Source organism: Oncorhynchus masou, chromosome 27 (assembly GCF_036934945.1).
Source record: "Oncorhynchus masou masou isolate Uvic2021 chromosome 27, UVic_Omas_1.1, whole genome shotgun sequence".
Lineage (NCBI taxonomy): Eukaryota > Metazoa > Chordata > Actinopteri > Salmoniformes > Salmonidae > Oncorhynchus > Oncorhynchus masou.
This window is the reverse complement of record NC_088238.1, coordinates 29,623,620-29,639,672: the sequence shown is the minus strand read 5'-3', so window position 1 is coordinate 29,639,672 and position 16,053 is coordinate 29,623,620. Positions and strand designations below refer to the sequence as shown.

General features: G+C 40.5%; 1 protein-coding gene across 2 annotated transcripts in view; it reads right to left on the bottom strand.

Annotated features, from left to right (window-relative positions):
- LOC135515969 (solute carrier organic anion transporter family member 1C1-like) overlaps positions 1-16,053 on the bottom strand; it is a 66,751-nt gene that overhangs the window by 13,680 nt on the left and 37,018 nt on the right. For both annotated transcript variants that reach the window (XM_064939877.1, XM_064939878.1), the window contains exons 7-12: positions 9,894-9,992; positions 8,945-9,193; positions 8,583-8,747; positions 3,994-4,189; positions 572-737; positions 66-250 (exon numbers count right to left, since the gene is read on the bottom strand). In XM_064939877.1, the coding sequence (XP_064795949.1) occupies positions 66-250; positions 572-737; positions 3,994-4,189; positions 8,583-8,747; positions 8,945-9,193; positions 9,894-9,992 (1,060 nt within the window). The remainder of the gene's footprint in view (positions 1-65; positions 251-571; positions 738-3,993; positions 4,190-8,582; positions 8,748-8,944; positions 9,194-9,893; positions 9,993-16,053) is intronic.

Below are 16,053 nucleotides of genomic sequence, written 5' to 3'. Positions count from 1 at the left end.
CAACTGCTATGACCATCCTTTCTTGTTTGAGTGTATGGGTGGGTGTATGTGTGTGTGTCACTGACCTGATGAGGACCATGTAGCCTGGCGTGCCACCCAGGGAGATGATAAAGGAAGTGATGACAGAAAGAGCCAGGAAGTAAGGGAAGACACGGTCACAGTCGTCTCTGTGAGGACAGTGGCCTACACTGGCTGTCAGGTTACCACTGCTCATTCCTGCTGCCACCACACAGCTACAGTTAGAGAACACCTGCAGAGGCACACACACACACAGAGACAGGACAGAGACACGCACAGAGACACGCACACACACAAAAGTTATCCATAAACCCACCAGGGTGCGAGTCAATTCCGACTGCAATCGTACTGAAATTAAAATGGAATTGACCCCACCCTGTTGCTCACAAGTTTATGAATCAATAATATGATATATCAGTTTGCATCTCAAATGGCACCCTATTCCCTATATAGTGTACTACTTTTAAACAGAGCCCAAAAGTAGTACACTATACAGTGAAGGGTGTGCCATTTTGGGATGCAGCCTCAGTGCTGGCAATGATCCTCATCTCACCGTGTTCTTCCCTGATCCTGTGGAGGTCTGGCAGCCAGCCAGGCAGGGAGAGACGTACGTGATGCCGTTCTCTCCACAGACAGGGTCCCAGTCTCTGCCTGAACAAACACAGTCGGAGTTACAGGCTGAGAATACTGAGCGCTCCTCATACGATACACCACCCACCCTGAGAGAGAGAAAGAAAGAGGGGGAGAAATAAAGAGAACGAGAGAGAGAGAAAGAGAGAAAGGGAAAAGTGGGGTTGCTATTACAGTTTTTTTCAATTGCTAACATGCATTGGTCAAAACCGAAGTCACATTGTCAAAACTCTTAACACAGTCAGCGAAACAAAAGTGTATGTGGACCAAACTGTGAATCATTTTTCATTGTTTTCACACAAAATGCATCTCCGTAAACCAAGAACTCTTTTCTCATTCATACTCCACCACCTGCAAAACTACATATTTGCAGCACATGTTTTCAAATGCTAACACACTGTTTCCAAAACTGTTACAAACACATTCAAAACAGAAGGATGAAAAATGTTGTGCATTTCTGCAGTAACCAGATTGAAACATATAGAAAATCTCAGAAGACTATTTCATCATTCCAAACACAGCTGATTGCAATTTCAGCCTGACGCCTACCCAAGTGTCCTGTTTTTAGTCTCGTTACCAAACAGACAAAAGAGGGCGGCTTTGGAATGATTTAGTTCGGAAACATGGCTCAAGGAAGACAGGTTGGTGGGGAAAGAAGAGTGTCAGGGAGAGGGAGAATGTGTGGAGGACAAAGGAGAGGAAGACCAAGCGCGGTGGTCTCTGATGAGATAAGGGCCACAATTATTGACCATGTTGTAAACCATGGTCTGTCTTTGAGAGAGGCAACCAAGTCTGCAACCAAATCTGCAGCGTTCAACAGTTGTATCAATAGTACGAATTTTCCGGCAAAACAACAGGTGAGTCGTGCATCTTTCAATAATTATTGAACTACATATTACAGTAGAATACTGTATGTTCACATTTTTACATGTATTGACATTTTGAAATATATTGATTATTTTGTGTTGCTGGCAGACAATATCACTTTTGGGAATGTAAATACGGTCAGCACAACAACAATTGCCAGAGTCCTATTGAAACAAAAGGATGAAGCAGTTGAACACTGTACCCTTTGGGAGAAACGGTGAACGTGTGAAAGAACTCCGGTATCAATATGTCCAGGTAAGATGTCTGTTCAATAACCAGACAGGGTACATACACAGCTAAGCATAATGTAAAGTACTGTAAATCTGTGGCTTTACTCTATTTTAGAGAGTAATGGAGATGGAAGCCAGGCAAACTGCACATACATCCATCTTTGTGGATGAAGCTGGATTCAACCTGGCAAAAACACACCCCAGGGGACGAAATGTGATTGGACAGAGAGCAACCGTGGATGTCCCAGGCCAGAGAGGAGCTAACATCACAATGTGTGCAGCACTGTCCAATGATGGTTTGCTGTTACACAAACCACTCATTGGCCCCTACAATACAGAGGCTCATTTATTTTCTGGATGACCTGCGTAATGGACTTGTGCCAGCGGAGGAGAGAGGGGCCAGAAACTCCCCTACCTTCGTTGTTGTGTGGGATAATGCAGCATTCCACCACTCTGCTGCAGTCAGGCTGGTTTGCTGCACATCCCAGGATGTCAGTACTATTCCTGCCTCCAGACTCCCTCTTCCTAAACCATAGAGGAGTTTCTCTCTGCGTGGAGGTGGAAGGTTTATGACCACCATCCACATCACCAGATGTCCTTACTTACTTGCTTAATTTTCTGCATCTGATTCATTCTTGTTACATTGACTGTCCTAAAGTATAAGTGAAAAGGTGTTATTTATGTTATAAAAATCATTCAAACTTCAAAGAGAAGTTAATTTATGTAATACTCCCTGTTAGTGTTTTTTTTAGGTCTGTGTGTTATGAGTGACAATATATGCTTTCTGAGTGAGAATTATTGCCAGTTATGGTCAAACAAGCTTATTTTGAGACATGAATGAGTTTGAGGTAAGCTTAACTGTTCGGCTAAAATGCATGTTTATAATGCAGACTGAAGAGTTTTCAAAAAGTGGCTTCAGCATTGACTGACGCTTGTTAGCAATTTAAAAAACCGACTAGATTTTAATTTATATAGTGCTTTTCTTTATACAGAATCTAATGGATACAGACATGACTTGACCTCTGCCTGCTCAGATACAGAAGGTGTGATGTGTATTTAATCAAATGCATAATACATCATATAAATGCAACAAGTGTTGGTTTCATGACCTGAAATAAAATCTCAGAAATTTTCCATCTGCACAAAAAACATATTTCTCAAATGCTGTGCACAAATTTGTAAGCATTTTATCATTTGTCAAGATAGTCCACCCCCCCCTGACAGGTGTGGCATATCAAGAAGCTGATTAAACAGCATGATCATTACACAGATGCACTTTGTGCTAGGGATAATAAAAGGCCACTCTAAAATTTGCAGTTTTGTCACCCAACACAATGCCACAGATGACCTCAAGTTTTGAGGGGGCATGCTGACTGCAGGAATGTACACCAAAGCTGTTGCCAGAGATCTAATATAGAGATCTAATGTTAATTTCTCTACCACATCCTCGGTGCGGCAGGTAACCTAGTGGTGAGTGATGGACTAGTAACCGAAATGTTGCAAGATCGAATCCCTGAGCAGACGAGAAAAAAATCTGTTGTTCTACCCCTGAACAAGGCAGTTAACCCACTGCTCCTAGGTTGTCATTGAAAGTAAGAATTTGTTCTTAACTGTCTTGCCTAGTTAAATAAATTAGAGAATTTGGCAGTATGTCCAACTCGCCTCCACCGCTGGCCATGTGTAACCACGCCACCCCAAGAACTCCAAATCTGTCTTCTTCACCTGTGGGATTGTCTGAGACCAGCCACTCGGACAGCTGATGAAACAGGAGTATTTCTGTCTGTAATAAAGCCCTTTTGTGGGGGAAAACACATTCTGATTGGGTGGACCTATGGCTCCGCCCCTGCCCAGTCATGTGAAATCCATAGATTAGGGTCTAATGAATTTATTTCAATTGACTGATTTTCATATATGAACTGTAACTCAGCAAAATCGCTTAAATTGTTGCATGTTACATTTACCGATTCAATGAATGTTATCAACCAAATTCAGTGCTGGTTCTGATATTGACATTAGCAGCAAACAGCCTTGACAGAACCAGGGGGGAGAAATCCCTGATTTGCTATTCTAGACCACATCTCTCCAGTGTTAGAGGTATGCTGTCCTCTAGGAGCAATTATTAGCATATACACTCCAACATGTTACCTGCTTGTGGTGCTGGGAATATAACATTTACAGAGGGTAAATACTGTATGTACTTAAGGGCAACTTCTACCCAGAGCTCTGTGTGTGTGTGTGTATCCCCCACCTGTTGTAGGGCAGCGTGATCCCAGCCACTTTGATGTTCTCGCAGCTCATGACGAAGAAGAAGAGGGATAGGAAGTAGCCTATCAGAGAGGTGCCGAACGCAAACTTGGCTGCTCCCATGATGCTCAGCTTCAGCCTCTTCATGAGCAGGCCGCCAGTGAAAATTCCCAACGCCACGGCAGGGATGTTGATTGTACCTGGAACAAACACACAAACAACACACACTCTGTAAACATTAAGACATGGGTCTCATTCTTTAGAAATATTCTTAATTCCTAGTCATGGAGGATTTAGGCCAGCACTAAGGTCTTGACGATAGGTTCAATGGGACTGAAACACCATGTAAACCAGCCAAAGCCCTAAACCAGGCATAGACTTTCACACAATACCATACTGTAGCTTTTGCTACCTTTCATATCACAGTAGCTAAAAGTCTACCTTTTATTCCAGTGCTATTCCACCAGGCCATACCGCCTGAGACTCAGCCTTTGATATAGTTGACAGTAGAGAGAACACACAGTAGCGCTGTGAAACTCCCACTCAAAGACCAAAGCTCTTGGTCTTTTTCATACATCAATGTACAGATATCATATTCCATCTGTCCCTTCTATTACTGTAGTTCTGCTAGATATTGCATTACCTTTCATACACAACATGCAATGGTCAGGTCAATAGTGGAGCATGAGGCCTATTTAGATCAGCATTCACATTTGAGGGTTGAATCATAACACATTGTATAGCTCAATAAAACAGCACCTTTGATCTCCTACTGCTTGATCTAGTATTAACAATACTGCTTGCATGTGCTTTTCTATGCAATGTGCTTTTCTATGCATGTGCTTTTCTATGCATGTGCTTTTCTATGCATGTGCTTTTCTATGCAGGTGCTTTTCTATGCATAAAGCGAGTCCTTTTAAGTTTCACATCTAAATTGAACAAGCTCATGCAGGAGATGAACCAAGGCCAGTGTTGGGGGTAAGGCATTACAAAGTTATGGGTTAGAGCACTCCGATTACTTTTCTGTGGTAACGAGTTACTTAACAGGTAGATTTTTCTATTTAATTAATCAGTTACTTAATTAGGTTTTCAAATAAGCAAGTCATTATTTTTACAATATTATTTCCTTTTTTTTGTTTTGTTTCTATCGAGTGAGATGGCCGAGACAATTATAGCCTTTACATCGTGGAAGAATTCACATTCCATTGAATTGGTAGGGGAAAAGGACAGGAACGTCACAGTAAAATGCTGACTCTGCCTCGGGGTTAAGAGCCTGTCAGCTGCAAAGAACTCCACTTTACATATCAAGAAGCACCTTCAGACTTTTTCCTTGTGCGTTATAACGTTAAATCGATACTTTGGAGGAAAGCAGTGAAATATATCAACAAGGTGTGATTGAAGGTCAGCTGTTTTATTTTGACTTTGAGTCATGAATGTTGTAATGTGCACACCTTGACCTTTTGAAAAGGCAACGCTCCTGTAACTTCTATGAAAATAATTCAACTAGTTGGTATTTAGACAATCTGGTTGGTGTGGTTCATAAATTGCATGTTTGGAAAGGGCTATTGCTCGTCTTAACTTGTGTGTTTTCATATCGCTCTGCCAAGTTTGTATCTGTGTGTAAAACAGATTGGTAGCCAGTTATACTTGTATTGGAGCTCTCCTTTTACTGTGCCCAGTTAGTTTTATACAGTGCCTTCGCAAAGTATTCATACCCATTGACTTTTTACACATTTCGTTGTGTTACAGCCTGAATTGTAGAAGGATTCATTTGAGATTTTGTGTCATTGACACACACACACAAAACCCCATCATATGTTGAAGAAGAATTCTGTGTTTTTTAGAAACTAATTCAAATCAAAAGCAGAAATGTCTTGACTAAATAAGTATTCAACTCCTTTGTTATGGCAAGCCTAAATAAGTTAAGGAGAAATCATGCGTTTAACAAGTCACATAATAAGTTGCATGGACTCACTCTATGTGCAATGATAGTGTTTAACATGATTTATTAATGACTACCTCATCTCTGTACCCCACACATACAATTATCTGTAAGATTCCTCAGTCGAGCAGTGAATTTCAAACAGATTCAACCACAAAGATCAGGGAGGTTTTCTAATGCCTCACAAAAAAGGTCACCTATTGGTAGATGGTTAAAAATAAATAGCAGACATTGAATATCCCTTTGAACATGGTGAAGTTATTATTTACAATTTGGATGCTGTATCAATGCACCTAGTCACTACAAAGATACAGGTGTCTTTCCTAACTCAGCTGCCGGAGAGGAAGGAAACCGCTCAGGGATTTTACCATGATGCATGTGTTGACTTTAAAACAGTTAGGAGAGTTTAATGGCTGTGATAGGAGAAGAGTGAGGATGGATCAACAACATTGTAGCTAATTCACAATACCAACCTAAATTACAGAATGAAAAGAAGGAAGCCTGTACAGAATTAAAATATTGAAATAGTCAAATCGCTAAATGATGTGGCAACGAAATTAACTTTATGTCCTGAATACAAAGTGTTATGTTTGGGGCAAATCACATCACTGAGTATCACTCTTCATATTTTTAAGCATGGTGGTGGTTGCATCATGTTATGGGTACCGTACGCATGTCATCAGCAAGGACTAGGGAGTTTTTTAGGATGAAAAGAAATTAACTGAAGCTAAGCACAGGCAAAATCCTAGAGGAAAACCTCATTCAGTCTGCTTTCCAACAGACACTGGCAGACAAATTCACCTTTCAGCAGGACAATAACCTAAAACACAAGACCAACTGTACACTGGAGATGCTTACTAAAACAACATTGAAGGTTCCTGAGTGGTCTAGTTACAGTTTTGACTTAAATCGTCTTGAAAATCTTTGGTAAGACTTGAAAAAGGCTGTCTAGCAATGATCAACAACCAACTTAAAAGATCTTGAAACATTTTTTTAAAGAATAATGTGCAAATATTCTACAATCCAGATGTGCAAAGCTCTTAGAGACGTACCCAGAAAGACTCACAGCCGTAATCGCTGCCAAAGGTGATGCTTACATGTATTGACTGAGTGATGTGAATAATTACAGTATATAGGTTCGATATTTCTCTATTACATTTCAATACATTTGAAACATTTTCTAAAAACATGTTTTCACTTTGTCATTATGGTGTATTGTGTGTAGATGGGTGAGAAATGTTTTTATTGAATCACTTTGAATTTTGGGCTGTAACACATCAAAATGTGGAAACCAGTGGAGGCTGCTAAGGAGAGGACAGCTCATAATAATGGATGTAATTGAGCGAATGGCATGGCATCAAACACATGGAAACCATTTTTGACGGTAGCCAATGGGCCAGGATGCCAGGGATCGGCAACATGTGGTCCGCAGGCCTAAACCTTACAGTGACTGATTTGCTGGGGGTAAAAAAAAACACTGTAAAATCACAAGGAATTCAGATAAAACTGAGTTTAATTTAATCTGTTCTTAAGTATCCACCCCCCCCCCCCAAAAAAAGTGATTGTCTCTCAATGTAATAAAGGTATGAAATTATTGTTATTTTCAAATACAACCTATTTTTAGGCTTAGATATGGTCAATTTGCAGTGTAAAAATTATTCTAATTATGTTTTTTATTTCACCTTTATTTAACCAGGTAAGCTAGTTGAGAACAAGTTCTCATTTACTACTGAGACATGGCCAAGATAAAGCAAAGCAGTGCGACACAAACAACAACACAGAGTTACACATGGAATAAAAAAAGTGTACAGTCAACAACACGATAGAAAAAAAAGATATATCTATATATATCTATATACAGTTTGTGCAAATGGCGTGAGGAGGTAAGGCAATAAATAGGCCATAGTAGCAAAATAATTACAATTTAGCAGATTAACACTGGAGTGATAGTAGTAGTGATACTGGTGTGCAAAAGAGCAGAAAAGTAAATAAAACAATATGGGGATGAGGTAGGTAGATTGGATGGGCTATTTACATATGGACTATATACAGCTACAGTGATCGGTTAGCTGCTCAGATAGCTGATGTTTAAAGTTAGTGAGGGAAATATATGTTTAAAGTTAGTGAGGGAAATATAAGTCTCCAGCTTCAGCGATTCTTGCAATTCCTTCCAGTCAGTGGCAGCAGAGAACTGTAAGGAAAGGCGGCCAAAGTATGTGTTGGCTTTGGGGATGACCAGTGAGATATACCTGCTGGAGCGAGTGCTACGGGTGGGTGTTGTTATCGTGACCAGTGAGCTGAGATAAGGCGGAGCTTTACCTAGCATAGACTTATAGATGACCTGGACCTGGAGCCAGTGGGTCTAAAAGGGCATTATCATCATTTTCACAATTTCACAGTATTATTCCAACCTCAGTGTGAAAATAAATATAAAACACAGGAAAAACATGTTCTTGACTGCACTGGGCCTATAAGAATGACCAACATACCCAAGGCATCTTCAGAGGTCTTTTTGTTTTTGGTAACGCAGAAGTAATGTAACCAGTAACTTTCCATAGTAAGTAATGTTGTAACATAAGTTACTTTTAAAAGTAACGTTCCCCAACACTGATCAAGCCATATAAGCTATATGATTGGCCAACGTTACGTACCCATCAGGAAATTGGCTTTTGATGCGGACTGTCCGTAATGTTGTTCTATGTACTTGGGCTTGTAGGTTACCATGCCGATGAGAGAGTTCAGCTGAATGATGGTCACACACAGGTAGATGAAGTACACTGGGTTCCCCAGGAGGGTTTTCAACGTTGGTATGAAATCTAGATGAAAAACCATCAACAAAACATCATCAGTTGTCATGGACATTTTTGTCTACCTTTTTCCATACTATGGTCATTTCATCCAAAGCAACCTGAATTTAATACACAATTTTACCTGAACAGACTTTGAAAAGCCTTTTTAAACTCACAATCTAAACCAGAAAATATTCTAACTTTATCCCCATTCAACGAAATACCTTTGGCCATCTCCAGAAAGCCAGCTGGCTCGTCGGCTTGGTACTTATGCTCCAGGAGAGGGGGGTCTTTGATGAAGCTAGTACGCTCCGGGGTGCACTGGGCTGGGCCTCGGTCTGACGGGATGGGCAGGGAACGGGGCAGGAACCAAAAGGGGATGGCTGAAAGCAGGGTGATTACCCCAGCAATAAGGTAACCTAACCACCAGGCCCCCACCCAGCGAGCATCACCGGGGCTTATGGTGATACTCTCTATACAGCGAAGGGAGACACAGAACTTGATTTATTACAATCCCCATTAGCCGACTCCAAGGGTGACAGCTAGTCTTACTGGCGAACGAAATAATGAAAAATACATTACAGACAAAAGACTTTAAAATGTACATACATTTAAAAACATTAACAGTTAACAGCAGTGTGTGTGTGCATCTATCAGTTACACATACATGTCAGTACATACATATAACAAGAGAAGGCTATGGTGATAGTCTCTATACAGGGAGGACAAGCACAGAGCGAGAGAGACTGTTGGGGACAAAATACATTATGAGAATAACTGAGTACACTAGTAACGTTCCTAGCAACAAGTCTTACTGGAGAGAATAACAAGCACAGCACAGCTGCTTTTTGTGCATATCTTAACCATCTCTCCTGCTTCAAATTGGTTACTCAAATTAGGTAGCTGACGTCACTGAGCAGTGTTCTGGAGCACACTAGTTAATTTAGTCCGATAACCTAGAATCTAGAAGCATGCGCATATATAACACTTATTGAACACAGTCAGTGAGTGCACTCTAGGAACGACAATGAACTTAACTCAGAGCCCTGTTTGTTAGTCTGGTAGTAACAGAACAGAGGTGAATGCCCTGTCGCTGTCTAAACTGGAGAACTGACTAGTCCGAAAGTGTGTAGGCGGCCTAGACAGAATACTCGGTAGATACCGGTTACTCACCCATGTTGACAAATCCAATGTCCACATATATTTTGGCACACAGAGATCCCAGTAAATAGCCAAACACAGGACCAATGACTGCTATGGTCTGAACGCAGCCTGAAATATGAAAGACGCACACGCATGCACGAACACACACAGCAATTGATTTATTATACTCACCAGAGACAGTTCCATAAGTCAACAATAAGACAGTTGTTGTGTGATTTTTAAAAAGGTCAAAGAGATGCTTCTGCTCATATGGACCGTTCGTCCATTCATGCTATCACAACGAGGTAGATTCAATCAGATCCAGCGTTAACCGGTGATAGCAGACACCCGCATAGAGGATGTTATGGCGGTGTGGTTAGATCCGTCAAATCAGTGATTAGCTGCTCTTGCGCTCATTGTCAAAGCCACACCCACTCCACTTGTGTTAGAAGTTCAGAAGGAGAAAGTGTAGGCTATATAGAAATAACTACGCTCAAATTGAAAAATCATTCAATGAAATAATGACAATTTTTTATTATACTAATCGAGATCACATGCCAGTGTTCGAAAAATGGCTGCATAGCATTTCTGTCAATGCAAGCGTGTAGCGCCCAACGCAGGAGATGAGAAGCAGGTACAAGGAGTGAATCATTTAATATAGACTGACATGCAACGGAACAAGAACAGCGTCTGGACATGAACATGACACAACAAACGAGGCTACTACAGGGAACGACACAGAGGAGCAGACATATAGAGCGTTGTAACGGAAGGTCCTGTGTGTAGACCGTCATGGTTGCTAGCTACCATGACAAACACCAAATCTGGCGCAAGTACCATTGAGGACAGTGCCAGTGGTGTCTCTCTATCACACGTGAAGGATCTTTTAAACAAACAAAAAGAGACCTATAAGCAGTTGTTACCATAACAAGAAAATAGTTTCAAGTGTTTCGTCCAAATACTTGTGGATTCTACTAATAAAAGAGTGGACGACCCGACCAGAGAGGTCCAGGACCTAAAGAACAGTTTGCAGTTCTCCCAGGGTCAGCTTGACGAGTTGAAAACAGGAGAATGGCAAGATGACAGCAATCGGTAAGTCATTGAGAGAGGACAGTTCTGTGTGTGAATCCATGATAACAACTACAGATAAATCAAGACTATCTCGAGGGGCAATCAAGGCTAAACAACATGGTTGTGGACAGAATTGCAGAATCTCCACATGAGACCTGGATGAAGTCTGAGGACAAAGTGAGGGAAATGATCTTTGAGAAATTGAAGATGGACCATGGATTGAGGTGCGCCCACAGGACTGGAAAACCCACCACCGGCCCAGGTGATAGGCCCAGGCCGATAGTGGTCAAGTTCCTGAGGTTCAAGGACAAGGTAGCTGTTCTGGAAAGAGCCAAGAACTTGAGAGGAACGTATATCTTCCTCAACGAGGACGGTCCTGAAGCTGTGCGCCAGAAGAGGAAAGAACTGAACCCAGCCATGAAAGCTGCCAGAGTGCGTCGGGACATTGCGTACATCCGCTACGACAGGCTCATTGTACACCCTCCCTCCCTCCCAGAAGCCTGGAAGGGATAAGAGAGCCAAGCCTATGGCTTCGTAGCCTCAACCCCGTAGCACACACACACCGATTGATTAATGGACTGCTGAATGTATTTTCTTTCTCTTGCTTTGTCCACTCTGTTCAATATTATGTCTATCTCTGATAAGCTACCCAGGAAACGGCTGAAAATAGCCCATATTAATATACGTAGCCTTAGAAATAAGGTTCATGAAATCAATAACGTGCTAACATCAGATAATAAGCCATTTCTGAGACTCACTTAGATAATTCATTTGATGATACATCAGTAGCAATACAAGGATATAACATTTATAGAAGAGACAGAAATGCTTATGGGGAGGAGTTGCTGTATATATTCAGAGCCATATCCCTGTCATGCTTAGAGAAGATCTTACGTCAACTGTTATTGACGTGTTGTGGTTTCAGGTTCAGTTGGCACATCTAAAGCCTTTTCTTTTGGGGTGTTGCTATAGGCTACCAAGTGCTAACAGTCAATATCTAAATAATATGTGTGACACGCTTGATAGTGTATGTGAAGTAAACAGAGAGGTCTACTTTCTTGGAGACCTGAATATTGACTGGTTTTCATCAAGCTGTCCGCTCAAGAGGAAGCTTCTTAGTATAACCAGTGCCTGTAATCTGGTTCAGGTTATTAATCAACCTACCAGGGTGTTTACAAACACTACAGGAACAAGATCATCCACATGTATCGATCCCATTTTTACTAATGCTGTAGAACTTTGTTCTAAAGCTGTATCCGTACCCATTGGATGCAGTGATCACAATATAATGGCTATATCCAGGAAAGCCAAGGTTCCAACAGCTGGACCTAAAATAGTGTATAAGAGATCATGCAAAAGATTTTGCTGTGACTCTTAAGTGGATGATGTAAAAAAAAGTTGTTGGTCTGATGTGATTAATGAGGAACATCTAGGCGCTGTTAAGGCTCCATGAATTGATGAGGAATTGAAACACTCTGGTTGAAAGAGACGGGGCAAAAGGAGTAGCTAATAAGTCTAGCTGTATATCTGACTGGCTTACTCACTGCAAATTGAGAAGTGATGTGACTAAACTCAACAAAATGAAGAAACTGTATTATGAAGCCAATATCAATTATATAAACAACTTTGGAGTACTTTAAATGAAATTATGGTCAGAAAGACAAATTCAACTCCATCTTTCATCGAATCAGATGGTTTATTCCTCACAAATCCAATTGATGTGGCCAATTATTTTAATAATTATTTCATTGGCAAAGTGGGCAAACTTAGGCAGGAAATGCCAACAACAAACAGTGAGCAATTATATTCATGTATGAATTTGCAAGTTGCAAGTTTGAATTTTGGCAAGTTAGTATGGGAGAGGTGGAAAGATTTAACTATCAATAATGACAAACCTCCTGACATTGACAACTTAAGAGAGAAAACTACTGAGGATGCTAGCTGACTCTATAGCCACTCCTATCTGTTATATTTTTAATCTGAGTTTAGAGGTAAGTCTTTGTCCTCAGGCCTGGAAGGAAGCCAAAGTAATTCTGCTATCCAAGAGAGGTAAAGCAGACTTTACTGGTTCTAACAGCAGACCTATAAGCTTGCTGCCAGCTCTTAGCAAACTGTTGGGAAAAAATTGTGTTTCACAATGCTATTTCTCTGTAAACAAATCAACAACAGACTTTCAGCATGCTTATAGAGAAGGGCACTCAACGTGTACTGCACTGACACAAATGACGATTGGTTGAAATAAATTGATAATAAGAAGATTGTGGGAGCTGATTTCAGTGCAGCCTTTGATATTATTGACCATAACCTTAGGGCTAGGCCCCGTAATGTAGGAGAATATAAACACAATAGATATGGTAGGAGAAAATCCAAAGAAAAACCAACCAGATTCTTTTTTGAGAGACCATACTCTTAGAATGGCAAGTATAAGGTCATACTGAAAATTAGCTCCCTGGATGCAATTCCTATGGCTTCCACAGGGTGTCAGCAGTCTATGTTCAAGGTTTCAGGCTTGTAACTTCAAAAACGAATAAGAAATATCAGTTTTAGTACGGGGACACAGTCTTGGAAATTCGTTTTCGTGTTTGCGCGCGCCATGAAGACAGGACGCACCTGCTAAAATCAGTTTCCTATTGAACATACTTCCTTCCATAAAATAATATTATAGTTTGATTACATTTTAGGGTATCTGAGGAGTAAATAGAAATGTATTTTGACTTGTTGAAACAAAGTTTAGGGGGAGATTTTCGGATTCCTTTCTCTACATGTTGAACGAGTGGATTACTTAAATCGATGGCGCCAGCTAAACAGACTTTTTGGGATATAAAGAAGGATTTTATCTGACAAAACAACACTACATGTTATAGCTGGGACGCTTTGGATAACAAATCAGAGGAAGATTTTCAAAAAGTGAGTGAATATTTAATCTCTATTTGTGAATTTATGAAACCGTTTGAAAAATATTTTGATATGGGGCGCCGTCTTCAAACAATTGCATGGCATGTTTTCGTTGTAATAGCTACTGTAAATCGGACAGTGCAGTTAGATTAACACAACTTTAAGCTTTCAACCAATATAAGACACTGTACCTAAATGTTTAATATCCATAATGTTTATGATTATTTATATGAATTGCGCGCCCTCCAGTTTCACAGGAAGTTGCCCGCTAGCGAGATGCCTAGCCCTAAATTAAGTGCTATGGCTTTTCAACCTCTGCCATAACGTGAATCCAGAGATATCTATCTAATAGGTTCTTTAATGGAAGCATCTCTAATGTCAAATATGTAAAGTGTGGTGTACCGCAGAGCAGCTCTCTAGGCCCTCTACTCTTTTTTATTTTTACCAATGACCTGCCACTGGCATTAAACAAAGCATGTGTGTCAATGTATGCTGATGATTCAACCATATACACATCAGCATCCACAGCTAATGAAGTCACAAACACATAACAAAGAGTTGCAGTCTGTTTTGGAATGGGTGGCCAGTAATAAACTGGTCCTGAACATCTCTAAAACTAAGAGCATTTTATTTGCTACAAATCATTCCTTAAGTGCTAGACCTCAGCTGAATCTGGTAATGAATGGTGTGGCTGTTGAACAAGTTGAGGAGACTAAATTACTTTGCGTTACCTTAGATTGTAAACTGTCATGGTCAAAACATATAAATTCAATGGTTGCAAAGATGGGGAGAGGTCTAGCCGTAATTAAGAGATGATCTGCTTTTTTGACACCACACTCCATAAAGCAAGTTCTGCAGGCTGTAGTTTTGTCTAATCTTGATTAATGTCCAGTCCGAGTGGTCCAGTGCTGCAAGGAAAGACCTAGTTAAGCTGCAGTTGGCCCAGAACAGAGCGGCACGTTTTGCTCTTAATTGTAATTAGAGGGCTAATATTAATACTATGCATGCCAGTCTCTCTAGACTAAGAGTTGAGGAGAGACTGACTGCATCACTTCTTCTTTTTATAAGAAACATTAATGTGTTGAAAATCCAAAATTGTTTGCATAGTCAAATTATACACAGCTCTGACACACACACACTTATCCCACCAGACATGCCACCAGGGGTCTTTTCATAGCCCCCAGATCCAGAACAAATTCAAGGAAATGTACAGTATTATACAGAGCCCTTATTGCATGGAACTTCCTTCTATCTCATATTACTCAAATAAACAGCAAACCTGGTTTCAAAAAACAGATAAAGCAACACCTTGTGGCACAACGCCTCACCGCTATTTGACCTAGATAGTTTGTGTGTATGCATTGATATGTAGGCTGTGTGCTTTTTTATGTATGTAGTTCTGTCTTTGACCTGTTCTTGTCTAACAATGTTCTGTATTATGTTTCATGTTTTGTATACCCCAGGAAGAGGGGCTGCTGCTTTTGCAACAGCTAATGGGGATCCTAATAAAATACAAAATACATACAGTTGAAGTCGGAGGTTTACATACACCTTAGCCAAATACATTTAAACTCAGTTTTTCACAATTCCTGACATTTAATCCTAGTAAAAAAAATCCCTGTTTTAGGTCAGTTAGGATCACCACTTTAGTTTAAGAATGTGAAATGTCAGAATAATAGTAGAGAGAATCATTTATATCAGCTTTGATTTGTTTCATTACATTCCCAGTGGGTCAAAAGTTTACACACACTCAATTAGTATTTGGTATCATTGCCATTAAATTGTTGATCTTGGGTCAAACAATTTGTGTAGCCTTCCACAAGCATCCCACAATAAGTTGGGTGAATTTTGGCCCATTCCGTCTGACAGAGCTGGTGTAACCAAGTCAGGTATGTAGGCCTCCTTGCTCACACACGCTTTTTCAGGTCACCTCACTAATGTTCTATAGGATTGATGTCAGGGCTTTGTGATGGCCACACCAATACCTTGGCTTTGTTGTCCTTAAGCCATTTTGCCACAAATGGCTTGCAAGCCTCCCACTTTTTCCTCCAAACACTACAATGGTCATTATGGCCAAACAGTTATATTTTTGTTTCATCAGACCAGAGGACATTTCTCCAAAAAGTACAATCTTTGTCTCTATGTGCAGTTGCAAACTGTAGTCTGTTTTTTATGGTGGTTTTGGAGCAGTGGCTTCCTCCTTGCAGAGTGGCCTTTCAGGTTA